This window comes from Acomys russatus, chromosome 2 (assembly GCF_903995435.1).
Source record: "Acomys russatus chromosome 2, mAcoRus1.1, whole genome shotgun sequence".
NCBI classification, from domain to species: domain Eukaryota; kingdom Metazoa; phylum Chordata; class Mammalia; order Rodentia; family Muridae; genus Acomys; species Acomys russatus.
In genome coordinates, this window is record NC_067138.1 from 82,972,377 (window position 1) to 82,991,586 (window position 19,210).

Here is a 19,210-nt window from a genome sequence, read left to right on the forward strand (position 1 = left end):
GTATGTGTGATTATAAATCCGACATGCATGACCCTTCTGTAGAACTCAGCTAATTCCCAGGAGCATTTTAATAACTAGCCTTTGAAAAGACAAGCATTGCCTCAAGAGGTGCTACTTTCTGCAGACATATCCACCAGCCACTCATAGTTGCTTCCACCTGTGGTGATATATTGACTATTAAAACATGCAACTGTTTCCCAGGGACTATAACCTTCTTGGGAAAGAATTAATCTGAACGATATTCACTTAGAGGCAACAAGTAAAGTGTTTGTGTTGTAGACACAGGTACTACAGACAAGGCAGTCCATTGCTCAAAGAAAAAAAAACAAAAATTCACATTTATCTTTATAAACACACACAATGAAGGATGACAATGACGTCACACTTACTTTGTTTCGTTCTTTCTGAAATGTGTAGTGATTTACCTAGTGTCTTGAATTAAACAAACCAACAAGCAAACAAACAGAATTCCCAACCCTTCTCACTTTCTTTTTTACTAATGAGTTTATCAGGTGTAGGAAATCTCTAGGTGAAAGAGAAAGGTGGCTCGAGCATTTACATGAAGGGATGGAGAGTTAACTAACAGAACAGTTCTCTGGTAGGACTGCATGATTTAGCCCATACATGCGTTCATATCTGTTTAAACATCTACTTTTGAAGGCCTGAAAATTGCATAAACTTATATCATAGACCAAGATGAAACTGATAGTAAATCATAGAATAAAGAGCTGCAGGAAAATAAAATTAATATTATTGAACACGTATAAGGTCATTTATTCAACGTAGCTCTGTTATAGTTACTCAAGAGACAATGAGTAAGAGAATCAAGATACTGGACAATAATAGAGATGCAACAGGTTCTATCATCAATAGATAGAACTTCAAGGTCACAGAAAGGGGGGCACAGAGTAGCCTGAACAGAGGGAGGAGAGGAAGGATCTCAGTCATAAAAAATGAGAATAGTGATCAAGGTAGGAGGAGTGACAAGGAGTGGGGACTAGGATTCACACGGCAGGGTGGGATGCTGTGTGGCGGGGGCGCAGACCAAGCAGCACTGACCCTGAACTGGATAGGGACTTAGATTGCTTCACAAGGTATAATGACAATAATGATGGACCTGATGATAATTTAGAAATACATGTAGGTTGATACTAAAACAGGAGACTCTAGGAACAGCTGGAAAAGCTAAAATCAGCGGTTTTGTCTCACCTACCTCATGATTTACATACTTAAGAAATAGAGATATAAGGCCAGAAACTTCTCTCTTCATGGGCTAAGCTATCATGCCTAAAGATATTATTACTGCTTATAGTATGCCTTGAATTTCTTTCACTTCATATTCTGAACTTTCTTTCCCACATCATAGCATATAGAAAAATCCACCATCATCTTGAGATTGTTTCCCATAAATTAAAGTTAATATTTTATTTTAAAATATTTACTATCTATATAAATAAATTTCTGACTGTATTAGAAGTAAGTACTGAGCAGAGCAGATGACTGTGGGGGAAATGAGTGGCCTGGAGAGTTGTAATTGTCCGTGGTGGGTGAATTATGGGAAGCTGGGTTTATACATCACAATTAGATGCACACACATACATCTATAGGAGAAATAATAAAGAGCCAGTCTATCACCTCTTTGTGTTCTCAGATTATGCAATAGTATTATAAAAAAGCTCACATGTCCAGTTTATTTACTTTTTCTGTAAATGATGAAACGTGAGCTGTTGGCAAGACTTTCTAGCCCTTCAGCCACATAACTACGCCTCGACTACAAGTACTCTTGGTTTACATCCCAGTGTTTTCCTAGGCTCGGTTAGCATCCTATTTCTGAACTTATATTGTTGAGTCATTGGATGAATAAAGTATGAAAATCTTAGCCAAAAAGCATAGTATGAAATGTTTGTGATGCTACAAATCTACCAACTGTAGTTTAATATTCTTAACAGTCAGTATATAGTTTAGGGCCCTTACATGGCCTCAGTAATAGTTTTGTCACTGGCTATCAATGTTTTATAGATATAAAAATTAACAGAATAAAAGTAAAATGAACAGAGTCACATAAAATAGTGTCCCCTTCCCACATAAATACAACTATGAAGAAAAAGTCTGAAAGCCTAGAGTTGCTGGGTAAAATACACTTAATAATATGGCAAATCATCCATAGCTAATAGCTGTTTCACAAGCAATATTTTTGTGAGCAGGTGTATCTAAGGTGAACCAGTTCTATTTTATGCCATGACAGCTCTAAACATTATTTGGATAAGAAAATAAAATATTAATATTTTTAATTATAATAATAGCAATAATGATACTTTTATTTTTGAGTCACTATTAATGATCTATATATAATCTGAAAGGCACCTAAAAGATAGAGTTAAGTACATATTATATAATTAACTTCGGTCAGAATATAGGCTATAAAAGACATCATTCATTGAGTACAGATTTCTTCTTGAACTGCCTCATGATAATCAAGAAGAACATTGTTGGGTCTACTTAAATTTCAAGTCAGGAGCGTTTTTTAGTGCTGAAGCATGCATTTCTATTTCAGAAATGCTCCATGGCCTTCAGATGGCTAGCTAAATATACTTAGCATTCGAGGATGTATGCATTTTCCAACAATTACATTAGACGATGCTCACATGAGCACATGCAAAAATGCAACTCTTAACAGAGACATGAAACCTTTAAATAAGATGCTTTCTTTTGCAGGATTAAGGAAAATGATAAATGAGCTGGTTCTTTTCAAGCATATGTAGATGAATCGAGGAAAATGTAATTAAAGTTTTAAAAAATTATCAAGGCTATAGCTCTTAATTTCATACATTTACATAATTAACTTATACAGACAATAGGATTACTTTTTAATTGTCTCACCATATCATAATAAAACATGACTTGAAAATGAGCATTTTGTTCTTTTTTTAAAAATATTTTTTATTAATTTATTCTTATTACATCTCAATGGTTATCACATCCCTTGTATCCTCCCATTCCTGGGACAGAGGGGAAGACATCCCATTGGGACACTAAACTGAGCACTTTGAATATCAGAAACATCATATGACCTGGGCTGAAATGGACCTATGTTTGGGTACTTTTTTCTGGCCATATTCCAGTATAGGATGTGACCATTTGAATGAGTATCATCCAGATAACAGTAAGAAGTCTAATGTGAATTTTAATAAAATCTATTCTTTCTCTTATTTTACTACCTGTGGTAACATATAGGAAAGGGAACCACCCCAGCCTTGGCTCACATAGGACTCCTGACTGGCTGAGAGCGTATGGGAAGCATCATTCTCCTACATTTATATCTCATACAGAAGAGAGCTGAGAGACTATAATAGGCTCTATAAGATGCATATTGATAAGATAAAGCCTGGTATGGGAAGACTCAAACCATCAACTAAAGGAGATTCTGTCATTGACCACTCATTCTCTGCTATTTTACGGCTTGAGCAATTGCATGGATAAGATAAAGCCTGGTATGGGAAGATTCAAACCATCAACTAAAGGAGATTCTGTCATTGACCACTCATTCTCTGCTATTTTACGGCTTGAGCAATTGCATGATGGCAGTGATGTGAAGGGACAACTAGGGTTATTTATCTCCTTCTTCCTAACTCCAAGATAGGACAGGCAACTTAATAAATTATGATTATGAGCTACTACTCTTTGTCTTGTATCCTCCCGTCTTTCTCTCTGTGTTGGACCAAATAGAATAGATTTTTAGACAGTTCTCCAGAGAAGGACAGAGATGATGCAGGAAAACAGTGTATCCTATAAATGTAAGAACAAAGGAGTAAGAATAGAAATGATAAGATACTAATCAGGTTGATACCGAGACATATGAGGATCATGGTTAAAATTTGTTTTAATTAGAAGATAGCACTTTCTGATCACCCCTTCTTGAAAACTGATGCAAATTTAATAGTGAATATTGGGAATAAGATACAGAAAAACAAGCTAACCTAACTAGCTCCCCCCCCCCATTTTTTAATTTTTTAAAAATCATTTAGTTATATTTGCTGAACCATGAGAAACAGCTATAGGAAAATATTTTTGCACATGTGCACATTAGTTTTATGAAATGGAAAGAAATGTGTAAAATTACGTTTTAAAAATAAACATCTAAAAACAAATGAAAGATTGCATAGAATGAGCTGCTGAGAATGTACTGCTATCTCTGTTTCATAAAAACTGGCCATCGCAATGCATCACAGAAGATGGAGGATGAGAGAGTACATGCTGGACAATAAAAACTACACTACAAGGTCAGTTATCCCAACTTGTTCTAGTTATGACAAAAATGTGGTTTTCACTATTAGTTACTGGGATGTCTTCAAATATATCATTAAAAAATCTACCACACAATCATAGAAAAATGATTTATTCTACTAAGTCAAGGTAGTCCTCACAGTCACTATTAAAATATAGAGCAGACCTACCTTTTGTAAAGAAGAATAGCAATCACAATACAGATGATAAAGACCACCGCAAGAACAGGACCTACGACCCATATCAAGCCTTCCTCTTCATCTGTGATTGGCTGTGGATCCAGATCCATTGACACAACAGGGTCGGAGTATGGGCTGGTGGCATACATCTTCTGAGGATAAACAAAGTCCATATAGGTTAGGTAATAATGATATTTGTGAAGGGTATCTTTAGCACTAAGATGAGAGAAAAATCTATGAAATGTATTTGATGACAGACTGATAAAGTCATATTAATCAAATACTGGTGAAAAGAGAGAAAGGTTTAAATAAAAAAGAAAAAAAGGAAGCAAAATAACAAGCAAGAATGAGAGGAAGACATTTTACAATACCAGAAATGAAAAACCATAACCAAATCATTTTGAATGGTGTAAGTGACATGAAAGTTTATGTTTCTCATGGAATTTACTTATATAATTTCATATAAGCAAGCATCAAATTTGGGCTGATAATGTTCCTTTCAAAAGTCAGTCTATGTAAGAAAAAGACCAAAAACAAGCATGAGAAGTCTCCTTTTGAGTTGTTGGTCAGGGTTATTCCAGACATTCCCCAAACAGGATATTGCTGTTGCCCTTAGTTGCCTCCCAGATGTGGTAAGTAAGTTTCCGTTGTGAAAGAAACCATACATTTCAGACATAGGACTTAGAGGACCTGAGGTAGATTTGATTTGAAAGCCTCCTCCCTGTGGACTAATATTCACGGTACCAGAAGTTGTAGCCATGCAAACTTCTAAAGGAGGGAAACAGTCAATATTCCTACCCAGCTGTGACGCCCATGTACCACAACATCCAACATGGCATAATAACTCCAAGGGTGCTGCAGTAGTACAGATACTTTAGTGGTACCCAGCAATTCTCTAATTGAACCTAAGACCCACTCATCAAGAAGGAAACCACAGTTGGGACTTGAAACCTAGTCAACAACCTGCAGCCAGTGAAGTCGTAGAGCTTGAAGGAGCTTCTCTCATGGCCATTTTATCAAATCAGCACAACCTCTGCCTTCACTCTGATTTTTTATCCTAATGTCTACAGATAAATGTAGTTCTCATCATTCAGCAAGGAAACATCTCTTTACAAGAGAGAAAGACCATTGCAGAAAACCCCAAATAGGCAACATGCAGAGTTATGGAGCTCAGTATCTACCAGTACATCTACAACACAGAGCATCTAACGCACAGGGATCAGTGTTGGGGAGGGAGCAGAATGGCTGGAAGAGCTAGATGAACAGTAGGCTTACTATGACATTGTGTCCCCTAGAATTATCAGGGAAACTACATTCATGAAATTATATTAATATAGCTGCTACTACAAGGCCTGAATGAACAAGGATGATATCAATAGACATGTTAATGTAGATGGAAGACATCTCCTAAGGCTTTTACTCTAAACAGAGAATTAAAGGTAACTATGGTAGGAAACAGTCTTTCCTACGAAAGAGCACACTGATTGGTCATGCAATACCAAATGGGTCATCTCTGACAACATATTCATGCAAGTAACATTACACTGACTGAGCAGGTTATATTTATATTAGAAACACATGCACAGACACACACAAGAACAAAAATCAAAGAAATGAAGTCATGAATTAAAGAGAGAGCAAGGGGAGTGTGTGGAAGTTGAAAGGAAGAGGGAAAATGTAATTTTATTAAGGTCAAAAAGGCAGAGGCAGGTGGATCGCTGTGAGTTCAAGGCCAACCTGGTCTACAAAGTGAGTCCAGGATAGGCAAGGGTAATAACATAGAGAAACCCTGTCTCAAAAAAACAACAACAACAACAACAAAAAAAAACAAGGTCAAAAATATTTTGAAAAAAAGCATTAAACAATATTCAATGATCATTGTAGGAATACATAATTGCTATGTGAAAACAAAGATGCAAAATTGAATATTCCCAATCCAAAAACTGTGAGTCCAAATGCTCTGAAATCCAAAAGGTTTTGATTAATTTCAGGGTATTTTATAGGTTTGAGGGTTAAGACTGTTAAAATCTAAGCAAAGTGTAAGCAGCAACACTCTGAAGTCAGGAACACTGTGGCACCAAGATTTTTGACATGAGACATTCCATGTCACGAAATTACAGAGCTCAGCACTGGTGAACATTTCCACAGGAGGACAAGCCAGTGTTTACTGCAATGGAAGAGCACACTAGCACTTCTCCGAACTCTACATTCTCAGGGCGTTTAAGCCTACAGTTATGAAAGAGAACGCCAATATTTCAATTAGAAATCAAGATGTTTGGAATTGATGCTATAGCCTTGTGAAACAGAATTGGTAGAATTCAGTAACTTTTATATAAATTTATGGCAGCTACCAACTAGATGTTAATATGCTTCTTTCCAAGAGGAAAAACACAGTTGCTCAATAAAGAACAGGCTTTGTTTCTATAATGTCCTATTTCATTCTATTTTGCCCCATTTAAAATGAAGCATTTTTCTTGATTTTTAAGGTTTTTTTTTTTTAACTCTTTTATTCCACAAGTCAATTTACACCCATTGATTGCAGGTGTCTCCTTCCACTTACTCATCTATTTCCATTTAACTGTGACCTTTAGTACTATTATATAATTTACTAACCTAATTGCTTTTCTTCAGTCCTTAGGTTTTAAGTATCTTTTCCGACTTGCCTCAGTTGAGCAAGACTTAATAACTCCCTTCATGACTTTCCTAATTCTCTATTTCACCAGCTTCTTCCTAATCTTTCAAACGGCATGAGCCCTCTGAACTCGCTGTCTGACTTTCTGGCCCAGCATTCTTCATTTCTGTTCTCTGACCATCTTTTTGTTCTTTATAAGGCCAGGAGATATCCGGTTTTAACTATCTGAACAACAGAGACATTCACTTTCAATTGCCTGGACATTCCGGTTCAGTGAAGAGCCTCCCTTCATTCCAGATATATCTTTGTCTTGATTCCCACTTCCTCAAGCTTTCACTATGAAAGGAGACTACAGGTTTGACTTTTCAATAACCTAAGGTCAAACTGCTGTTCCCACTGATATCGTTTGTTCTTTAGAACCTCATTAATGCTCTCCTGTCCATACCAGAGTTTCTGAATTTTATTAAGTACAACTACCTAAGTTATCACCCTAACTTGTAACTGCAAAGCCTTCCTGAGAGGCTTCCTGGCAATGCCTCTAGGAAGCCTATACCTTACCATGGTTATCAGAAAGAAGCCTTGGCATGTTTGTTTTCATACTGTACTGTATTTAGAAATTCCTCAGTAAATTTTTTCTGAACAAAGTAAAACAACCCAAAATTCATCTTTTCAAGTGGCTGAGAATGCTAAGACATGAAGGGATATAGTTTGTTCAAGATCTGCAAATATAGTTAAGTTCTTAACCTCCACCTTTCAAAAATTTACCTTAAGGCACATATTCTCAACTTTAGCACAACTCAACAGAGAACATGTTTCACTGAATACTTGAACTTTACCACTGCTTCCTATTTTATTTAGTTCACAGGACAGAGGTTAAAAAGACTTTCAACATTTTCTATGTTTCAAATAGATGAAAACTTTGTATTTTTGAACTTTCTGAGACATAACTGAAAGCAAGAGGAAGGAGGAGGAAGTCCTGGAGCATGGAGATAATATATATGTGTATGTATATATATGTATATATATATGATATATAAATATAACGTAATATATAACAATTTATATAAAGAACTAGGTGTTGAACTTATATATCAAAGAAACATGATTCTTTATATGTTTGCTTTGGTAGGGTCCCTCTCACTTTGTTGGCTAATCTCAAATTGATAGACATGAGCAAACTAGCTGAATCTGAAATTCTTTACAAAATGGCATTGAGATACTAATCAAAGTGTTCAATCACAATGGAAGTTTAAAGAAAGGGCTTCTCAAAGCATAAGAATTTCTAACTTAAGTCAGGAAGGAGATCTATGTGAAAAGGAAAAGAAAGCACTGACATAAAGCGATACCCGTAGAATTTGCTAAGTGGAAAGAAATAAGAAAAGAGATGAGACATTATTATCATTTAAAACCAATTCTGGTATTCCTAATTGGAAGCAACTGCTTAGCAAATGCTCTTTGTTGGGGGAGGGAAAATGGGTAGAGAAGTGGGTTTTGTTTCTGCAAATTGCCTCTTAACAATTGGAATGATTGTATCTCCTATTACTATACAGCCACTGAGATTGGAAGACCCTAAAAGAACCATAGCACTGCAAACTGGATATAACTATAGACTATGAAGTGAGTGCTGGCCTATAACATGCAGGGAAAATATAATGTCACACAGCTGTGGTCAAGACCTTGTGGCTAGAGAGGCCTTAGGTCCTACGGGAGAAGTTACTGTTATAATTCTAACTAAATGAATACAGTATAATCTTCTAACAACTCATTATTTTATTCATATGTTAGCGTATCTCTCAAACTTCATCAGAGAAGTGTCTCTTTCTAGTAGGCAGTGATTAACATAGATATCCATAACTGCTCAACAGTCAAGATACTATAAAGTTGCAGTGACCAGCACAAAACGGGACATTTACATCAACTATATCTCAAGGCTTCTCAAGGCCTCTCCAGGTCTGGATGGTTATCATGAAAAGCAGCGCTTAAAGCGGAAAGTCAGAGGCAGTGGATGAGTCCAAGGAATGAGCATTTTCCAGACACATGAACTCAGCAGAGCAAGATCTGTGCAGTATCAACGAGACAGATATCATAGCCCAGTAATACCAGGTAGGTAAAAAAAGTCCCTTGCCTAGATGAGCAGTTATTAGCAATTGATGTCTATTGGAGGAGAGAGAGAGAGAGAGAGAGAGAGAGAGAGAGAGAGAGAGAGAGAGAGAGAGAGAGAGAGAGAGCCAGTTTTCTTCAAGAAAGCAGAACATGAGAGCTACCCTTGCTCCAGGAGACAGCAATTTAAGATAGTGAGATGATAAAATAAGAGAGAAATAGATGATGCATCAATGAGCAGACATGTCGACATGAGTGGGAATGGTCGGGAGACAGCAGAATCCATCCATAGTCCCCAACAAAGGCACCATCATCACCGCAGGATTGGGTGAGATGTATTTCCCGAATTCTTTGACTTGCCTAAGTGTTTAAGTACATCCTCTGACTGAAACATTCCTAGAACAATATCAAAAAATTTTCTCTCAAGCATCTGTATATTTTATTTTTAAAGAAAAAAATGATTTCTAACATTTGATTCCTCTGATATTTTATGTTAAAACCTTCAATGTGATACAGTGAGCATCTTGATGTTTGGAAATTCCAGGAAGGCCATCAAATGACATTTATGCACAAGGTAAATGAGGCTGCTTTTGTGCTCTGATTTTCCATGGGGAAATTCCCTGAACTGAAGAGAGGCCCTGCTGTACTGAAGAGCACCTGATACAGAGACCTTTCATAAACTGCGGGCTTCCCACATGAAGAGACCAGCTCAATTCAGTTGCCAAAACTGTCAGATTTAAGCCTTGATTCAGACACAGTTAGGAATATATCTATGAAATGTTCATGTGAACTGCCACTATAAACATCTACCTTCCTTCCAGTCTACTGTTTCCTCCATTTTTCTTTTATTTAAAGCATCCAGAGCAACTGGAGCATAAAGTGACACAGGAGCAAGATGAATTACATAAAACAAGACAACTCATTATTTAGAGTACCTTAGGAATTCTCACTCTTATTGAATTATTCTGTAACTTTCTTGGCTTTTCACTGATAAAGTCACTCATACTTTTCTATAATTGAAGGAGTTGCTTGAACTCTCCTTTCCCTAAATTCACTGTCTAGTGAATCTGGATAGAAGCACTGTGTACTCAGAGTTGCAGGAGAATAAATTAAAGAAATGCCATAGTCCATGTTTTCATACATGCTATGTTAATGACAGAGCCTTTTGTTTCCCACTAAACCACACGGGGTAACGTCTCCTAGATCATGTAACATGAAAAATAATTTTTTAAAGCAAATAATTTTCAATGATGAAAAGAGAATTTTTTTCTGAAGACCTGTGCTTAATCAATCTGGTACTTCACATGGGAAATCCCTGTCATCTGCTTGTCATGTAGTGTCATGAAGAATGTTCAGAAATGCTGGAACAACAGGCAGCTCAATGTCATGCTTGCACTAATGATAGTTGTGAGAAATCCTTGGGGTACATGCAGACACATCCCCCAAGTAAACATGCAGAGTGGTGAAAATGGACAAGTGTAGGAAACAGTACATCATATTTAACTTACAGACTCTGCATGGTCCATCACTGCTAACACAAAGAAGACATATTCTTGTCCACTTTGGAGTTGCTTGTTTGTAAATCCACCATAATGTTTGTCATCCCCCAGGGTGAACTCAGTGGGAAGGACATCAAAGTGAGCAGCAATATATGGCTTTAATTCAACTTCTCTCCCATAACGGATGCTTCTGCGTTTCCTAGATATCTCCTTAAGCAGCTTAAGGGGAAAGTGAAAAACAGAAAAAAGAAATATAAACAACCAACTTATTGATGTCTTAGAGGAGAAATTAATCCAGGACTGGGAAGAACCTGATAGTTTGTTCACCTCTCCTGCAGGGGGTCAACACAACTGACTCAGCTGTGATTTTCAAACACTTGCCTCCTCTTACGTAAGATGCCAAACTGATCTGCCAGGGCCAGGCTATAAGCACAGGACATTAGACTTGCACTGAAAGCCCACATAATTTCCTACACTAATGAAATTCTTTAAAAGGCCAATGCTATATTATAATCTGTTAAAGGAAGAAGCACAGCTTGATGAACCAACGCCTGGTCTCATAGGAGCCACATGAAACAATTAGTAACCAGTAAAAGCCATTTAAGTGCTAAAATGTGATATTTTTATAGAAGATGCTACTATTTTATAATGGGATTATTTATATGATGAAACTTCTCTTAAGTTTGCAGATTTGAAATCTAGTGAATAACTTTATCTATTCTCAAAAGTCACTGTCACTCATTTCTGTGTCTGGCTTAGCTTACGTCTTTCATTAACCAGTTTGGAAGAGACTCTTGACATTTTACCATTAAGTCAACTCTTCCTAGAATCTAGTTCTGAGGAATATGTATTTAGACAGGTGACATGGTTAGTAGGATGGGTAAGAATCAACTAACTTCAGTATCATGACAGCATTCACACACACACACACACACACACACACACACACACACACACACAGAGAGAGAGAAAGAGAAAGAGAGAGAGAGAGAGAGAGAGGGAGACAGAGAGACAGACAGATAGACAGAGAGACAGACAGACAGACAGACAGACACACATACATACACACACATAATCTTACATTTCCAGGGAAAAGGAAAATATAAGATAAATGTTTAAATAACTTATTGCTTTTCATTGCCTTTCATTGGAAGTAAATTTCATTTGATATTAGAATTGATTTCAAAACAATGTAAAGTTATTTCTGTCTTCTCTTATTACACACATTATTTTAGAGTCTAAGTGGGAAGAAGCCTCTCTTAGTCCTGAATGCCTTTTGAGGTCAGTGATCAATTCTTAGTGGCTTTTTGGAAATAATTTTTGTTTTGTTTTAATGACTGTGGAGATTGCGGCATGTGTCTGAAGAAAAAGTGGACCGAGCCTGTGTACCTGAGGGGAAACCCAACCTTTATTGTAGTAAATAAAGTTAAAGGACTTAGGCAGATTGGGCAGCAAAACTACTATGCTTGTTTTTTGTCCTGAAAAGGAAATTGCAAAACAAATTAATGAGAAGTACTTAGTACAGAGAAATGCTGGCAGAAGATAGAGAAATAGTTCAGCCAGTTGCTCTTTCAGTGAACTTAGGTTGATGCTCAGAATCCCAGTAGTGGCTTATAACCATTTATACTTCCAGTTCCACAGGATCTAACCGAGTTTTTTGGTTTATGTGGACACAAACATACATATATTGAACAGTATACATCCAAGCAAGACACTCATACACATAAATTAAAAATTTTAAATATAAAAGATGCTTCCACAATCAGGATAGGATTCATGAGGAATTGGTTATTGGATTAGCCTTTTCTCAACTCAAATGCTGCTGTCAACAGCCACAGGCAATACAGTCTCTTTTGCACACAGCCAGCTAAAAATTTAATAATGTAGAAGACAGCTCTGTGGCTATGTAATAATTTGTTCTTGTGACATGTATCAATAATATTTAATTTATCATGCTCTAAAAATGACGGTGAAATTTGAGCTTATTGCTATACTAAAATTATATGAGATATAAGGCATTTGTAGAAGTTCAGGGGATTGGACATGCTCTGTTTGCCAAATCTGAATCTAAATTCTATGTATTTATGTATTTGTGTATACATCCAGGTGGACCACTCAAATATGCTCCATCTTCCAGAATGATGGAACAGAAATTTACCCTACAATTCTGTTGCCTGACATAGGTTTACATAGAGTGATAATGATGGTCACTCCTTAAGTAATCACAAGTGGGTACTAGACACTCTTCTAGGATGGTTAAATGAACAGCAGGCCATTGGCTCCCTTAATTACCATGTCAAACAGATTATAAGTATCCCCAATTCTAAGTGAGCAAATTGGGCCATGATAGGAAGATTCAGTGTATGAATAGACTTGATGTGCAACAGAAAATTAAACCATCCACGGGAGAGACACATAAAGAGTTTTTCCACCTAAATTTTATATAACCTAATATTTGCACAAAAATCAAGAAATCTCATACCACGTTTAAGTACTGATCACCTAACTCATTTTTACGCAGTTACCACCTAGGCGATTTTTGTGTATCTGCTTTCATTAATATAGATGAATATCATCTTTCCTTTTCCTGATTATTTAACATGCAAATTATAAAGTTCTAATGCCAAATACTTAATGTAATATTATTCTTGAAAGGTGACTACAAAGGTTATTGTCAATGTTCAGTAAATGATAGTCTATATAACCCAAGGGAGAAAGGCACTACAGATGTTCAGAATAATCCTTTGAAGTTGGTCAATCAGAAACATTTACCATCAGTTGTTTGTGTGACTGTATCCCAGCTTCTACTTCACCGATCAAACCCTACCTTGGTTTCAGATATAGGCAGCTGTCCTTATTCATCAATATCATCCCCATGATTCCTGTTTGCTAGGTGTATTTAGAAAACATAAAGCAAGTAACTCAGGAATAAATATTAGAATATTTTGGTGTTCATTAGTTCCAAGACAGTCAGTCACTGAAGTTAAATCTGGAATAGAACACTGTTTCTAAAGACTACCCTTTAGGATGCTTCCAGTGTTATACTTTAAATGGCTCAAGTAACTTTATACGATACCAAAGTTAGCCAAGATGTTGAAATTATAGCCACAAATGACTTCATTATTTTATGACAAGGCTTTGAAGTACAGTGCAATGAAAAGCTTTGCCACATTACATCACTTGCCCTGAAATAAATACAACTAACATTTGGGAGTCATTCTGCCCAAAATTCATTGCAACTATCAATGCCTGTTCTGCTCAGTTTGACCCTGAGAACAGGAATTCTAGTCTATAAATTTATCATGGAGATAATAACCCAGAGAAAAAAATTAAATGAGCTCAGAATATAATTTTGCATAATTTTAAGAAACCCTTTAAAATCTTGCATGGGCCTAGATGAGAAGCATACATGTGGAAATCCCCTCAGGCCATTGTTCTACTTGATGTATTTCCAACAATGTGAATTATAGGCCTTAATGGAAAAGTACGTGGTCAAATACATTTAAGAGAAGAACATTGCTTTGTCAAATCCAATGGTACCACGTTCAAAATAAAATTACTAAATTTTTTGTCATACATACTAGGTGAAAAACAAGTCCTATCTGCAGAGTCAGAAGCAGGATGAATAAGTAGAAAGTAAGGTCGTTGCCTGCTTTCATTTGCTCCCTTCCACAACAGTTACAAAATATATTGGACATAATTCTAGAAGTTATATCAAGGACTTTAGTTCTTTATCAGGAATAATTTTCATTTTCCAGTCAATGCATATCTTATTTCTTCCACCATTAATTCTGCAATGTGGTCTCAATTATATCAGTAGGAAAAGTGGGAAACAACCCATCCTGACCCAAAAGTTTTGAATTAATAAAATGTTCTTTATCAAGCTATTATACAGATTAATGCACCACAACTCAAAGCATGATTAAAATGACCCTTTGTTATGGGAATCAGTAGCAGAGACCTGTGGAATTTAATTGCAAGGAAGTTCAATGTCACATAGCCCTATATTTTAATCCATTAGCATTACTGTGCTTTCTAGAGGTTAAAACCTGGCTGTAAAGGAGAATAAGTTTCTATTCCTTCCCATCAAATGGCTTCACTTCTAAGAAAAGCTTATTATTGAAAGCATTTGATGTCCCTTTTGCCTCAGATGTCTGTGCTCTGGAAAAAAATCATTTTTAATAGGTGGAAATATTTATAGATTCTACAATTTACCTTTGCATTTAAAAATCCAATTTCAACAGAAATGTGAAAATGACAATTCTATAATTCACCTAAGAACTACAGAGTGACTTAGGGTCAACTGCTAGAGAGAGGGTGCTGTTTCTCTAACATCGTAACTGACAGAAAATAAACTGATAACTAAGCTATGTCGCCACATTACTGAAATGTGTCCTTCTGTACTGCAGCCATATCACCTAATCATTAGACAGTGAACTTGTCTAGCCTTGTGAACCTGAACAAATGTAACTCATTAAATAGGTAGGTGGCAATGAGTCACATTTTTAGAGATGACACTACACATCTGCTGAAGCATGGGAGCCCAATCCCAAATCTCCCTTTCTGTTTGTCAGATTGCATTCACCTTTGTACAGATATATTTAAAAAACACCAAGAGTTCCTTTAAAAAATTCCAAATGCAGTTATGGAATTTATAATTTTTCTTGCTCCATTTGTATTAATCCAATGCAGAAAGAATGTATAGAAATAATTGGGTTATTATGAGATATGGCCTATATTGGAAGTGAACTACAAATTAAAATGTTATATTTCTTGACATAGGGAGGGGCTTATAAGCCTAGAACATTTTGCTAAAATAACAGTCTCTGTAGTATTTCACCTGTGACTCTCACCCTCTGATATCTTAGTAAATACTCTAGATCAGATTTTTTCACTATATAGAAGTATGGAGTACTTGCTTTTAAAAATTAGAAATGAGGCTGGAGAGATGGCTCAGCCATTAAAAGCACTTGTTGCTTTCAGAGATGACCTAGGCTACATTCTCAGCATCACATGGGGGCTCACAATCATTTGTGAGCCCAGTTCCAGGGGATTCAACATGCTCTTCTGATCTCCACTGTACCAAACACACTGTGCACAAACATACATGCAGTAATAACACCCATTCACATAAAACCAAACTATTTTAGAAAGTGCCCATGTTTCAAGAAGTAGCATTAAATTCTTGTAGTTCTATGATTTTGAAAGTCAATATCAAACTATTTAGTGTTTTATGTTATTTGTTTTTCTGTACCACATTTCCTTCCTTATTCAGAATTTTGCTTTATTGTTTGTTTGTTTCTATCTTTCTTTTTCTGCATGGAAACATACTTTTGTTTCTGGAAACATACGAAGAAGAGAATAAGGCAAATAATGTTTGGGTATCACTGGAATTTTGTGTAATATGCTGAAGACTCTATACCAGGTTAACTGCAATGTGTTATAAAATGCACTCTACATTTGTAAGAGCCTTGGCAACTGTCAAACTAAGACATCTAGAATTTTATTAAGAAAATTGACATCAACTTTCAGACTTCTGCATCATGGTTACAATGGGTAGGTGGCAGAAAAATAATAACACAGATAAACAAAGGGATCTTTGCTAGGATTCTTAGAGTAGAGCTAACCACTTCACTGGCTCACTCAATATTCCAGAACATCATAGCTGACACCTGAACAAAGTATTGAGAGGCTTCCATAGGACAACTAAGGAAGGACATAGACACCAAAGACACAGTTACCTCATCTAACTCCATTTCATCAGGGCTCTCCCATGGCTTGACGAATTTCCCACGAGACTTCTTCAAAGGCACAATTATAATATAATAACCCCTGTTCAGTAATGAGGAGACAATATGGTTAGTTCAGAGAAGAGATAAAATGGTTATGACCTTAAATCTTTTACAGGCCAAAGCTTAAGAAAGAAGAAAAACTGTGAATATGATAAGAATCATTTATTTTTTATAATAAGAAAAAAATAACCACATGTGTGACCTTGATAACCTCATATGGTAATTTCTCATGGTTGCTCATTATTAAACATTTCAAATGTAGCAGATATATTTCTTAGGATCCTGCAGCAGGACACACCCAAGCTATACCACCCATCAAATATTAATATTAAGTAATAAAAAGGTTTTTAAAAAGGAGGTATATAGTAAAAATGACTATTGTGTTATTGGTATCTATTATTTTGTACATATATGAAATTATGTTTATTACACTTTAATAAAAACAAAAAGTATTTGAAAGTCATTCATAATCTTATAGTTATATAAAAACAAAACTGCATTAAAACTCTTTAAATTGTAAAACTAAATAGTACAGGAATTTGGGGACTATTTCTTCCTAAAGTTCTTCAAAATAGGGTTCAGTGTAATCATATCTACAGAAAGACGCACATATGTCCGTACACTGAAGAGGATCAACTAAAACATAAGTACTGCATAAAGCTATATGTTCAAGACAAGGTTGACAGTAGTAATGAAGGGTATATGCCCTTTTCTTGCTTTGCATGTATAAGAACTCAGCTCACAGCAATGTTCTATATGAAGGCAGTGCAATACTAATATAGCAATTTCATCATAAAATTAGGCACTGCATTAAGTGCATAATCTAGTTTTACCCTCTTACAGCACAATCCATAAAGGACTAGGTAGATAAAAGACTGGTTACAGATAAAATAACTGCCTAATTTAAAATAGACAGTGAGGGAATTCATTCAGACCTTCATTGTGGCCTTTTTGCTTTTTGTTTTGTTTTGTTTAGTTTACTCAATGTATCACAAAATATTTTTGAGAATCTCATAAATTTGGTGGTAGAGATTCATAGCAAAATTGAAAACATATACACATGTATATAGGAGCTGATTTATAAAATTTTAAGAGACAATTATCATCTGGGAAAAAAAAAGGAAGAAAAGAAAAGCAAGGTGCGAGGAGAATTCTAGACCTGACTTGTCTAAGATGAATGATAGCTATGGGACCTCTGTGGCTATCAAGCATTGAAATGTGGATCATAAGGTCTGAGATTTTTCTGTTTATCTGGTAAAAGACAGGATACAGTCACAAAGTAAAGTCATAATTCAGTTGTGATAACATACTGACAAATGGTAATAATATGGATATGTTGGGTTAAATCAAATACTGCTAAAATTAATTTCCTATCACTTTGCCTTTTAAAAAAATCCCATTACTAGAAAATGGAGCATTTCATTCTTGCTCTCGCTGCATTAGTTGGGCAGTGATTCCCAGGAGTTTTTGGAAGCTATATATGTCACCTGGGAATGTACCTGGCCTAGAGTTGGTGCTCTGCTATTAATGTGCTCAGAGTTCTCAGATTGCTTATTTAACACCCTCGAATTGCAGTTGTATATTCTGAAAAAAGAAAAAGACTATGAGCCTGCTTTGTGGAAAGAAGAAAATAAATGCACTGAAAGAGCAGCCTGTGCAGCATACAGCAGTGTGGAAGAGAGGCCAGTGGATATGGGCAAGGTTGCCACATTCTTCACTAGGATGCTAGGGATTCTTCCTCATCTAGGGAAGGGGACTTGTTAAGCCTTTTCCTTAATCAAGAATTTAAGTCAAACCAGAATCCCTTTCCATGGTGTTCTGAGCACAAGATGCACAGATGCACAGGGCCTCAGCACACAGCCGTTCATTTTCTTTACTACGAAGAAACATGGTGATCTAGGACGGTGAGGAGAAATAAGAGTTGGAGTGTGGGAATGAGGCCAATATTTTTTATTTTATGATCCAGACTAAGCTTCCTCCTCTTCACGTCCTCCTACCACCTGAAGGATTTGCCAAACAAGTTCATCACGTTAAATGAGCACGGAGAGAAATAACAGAGCTGCAACTGAGCGTTCAAAATAACATTGTAGATGTACTTGATAAACACACTTGTCAAGAAGCCTCTCGATTTTCGTACCCACTGCACAGTCAGGAGAGCTTTTCTTCCTATAGAAACGACACTGGGAGTTAGCTTAGAGGGTCCATTATACTCCTGCAGGTTCTGATAGATCAGAGTCAAGCTGAAGAATTCTATTAGTTTTTCTTCTGCTTCCACACTGAGTTGTCATTTTTATTCATGAAAATAATCCATTCTTTTACTTCAGCAGTATCCCCCAATTATTCACTGAACTCTCCAGTGAGATGGAATGGAACAGCTTACCCCACAGCAATTAATTACCAGTGTGGCCAGATATCCATCACCTTTTCTTTCTACTGATCTAAGCACTTATCTAGGGCAGGCCAGGCAGGCTGCCTTCAGAGCACCCTTGCACATCGCGTGACAGTCTGGCAATCTGAAATTTCTATTATCCAAAGCATGTTTGCTATGGCAGAGACTTTGTAATATGTCCAGCATCATCTGGAACCTATCAACCTCTCTGGCTTCTCAAGATGTGTGTGTGTGTGTGTGTGTGTGTGTGTGTGTGTGTGTGTGTGTGTGTAAAACAGTCGGGGTTTCCAACCTTTGGAACTATGCCAATGTCTTTGGTGCTTTCTTTTTACCTT

The 19,210-nt window shown here is 36.3% G+C and overlaps 1 protein-coding gene across 31 annotated transcripts in view; it reads right to left on the reverse strand.

Annotated features, from left to right (window-relative positions):
* Window positions 1-19,210, reverse strand: part of Ptprd (protein tyrosine phosphatase receptor type D) — an 822,247-nt gene that overhangs the window by 117,523 nt on the left and 685,514 nt on the right. For 22 of the 31 annotated variants that reach the window (XM_051163675.1, XM_051163581.1, XM_051163573.1 and 19 more), the window contains 3 exons: window positions 16,436-16,526; window positions 10,704-10,913; window positions 4,455-4,615 (listed from right to left, as the gene is read on the reverse strand). In XM_051163675.1, the coding sequence (XP_051019632.1) occupies window positions 4,455-4,615; window positions 10,704-10,913; window positions 16,436-16,526 (462 nt within the window). The remainder of the gene's footprint in view (window positions 1-4,454; window positions 4,616-10,703; window positions 10,914-16,435; window positions 16,527-19,210) is intronic. The other 9 variants (XM_051163652.1, XM_051163548.1, XM_051163537.1 and 6 more) reach the window with 1 other exon arrangement.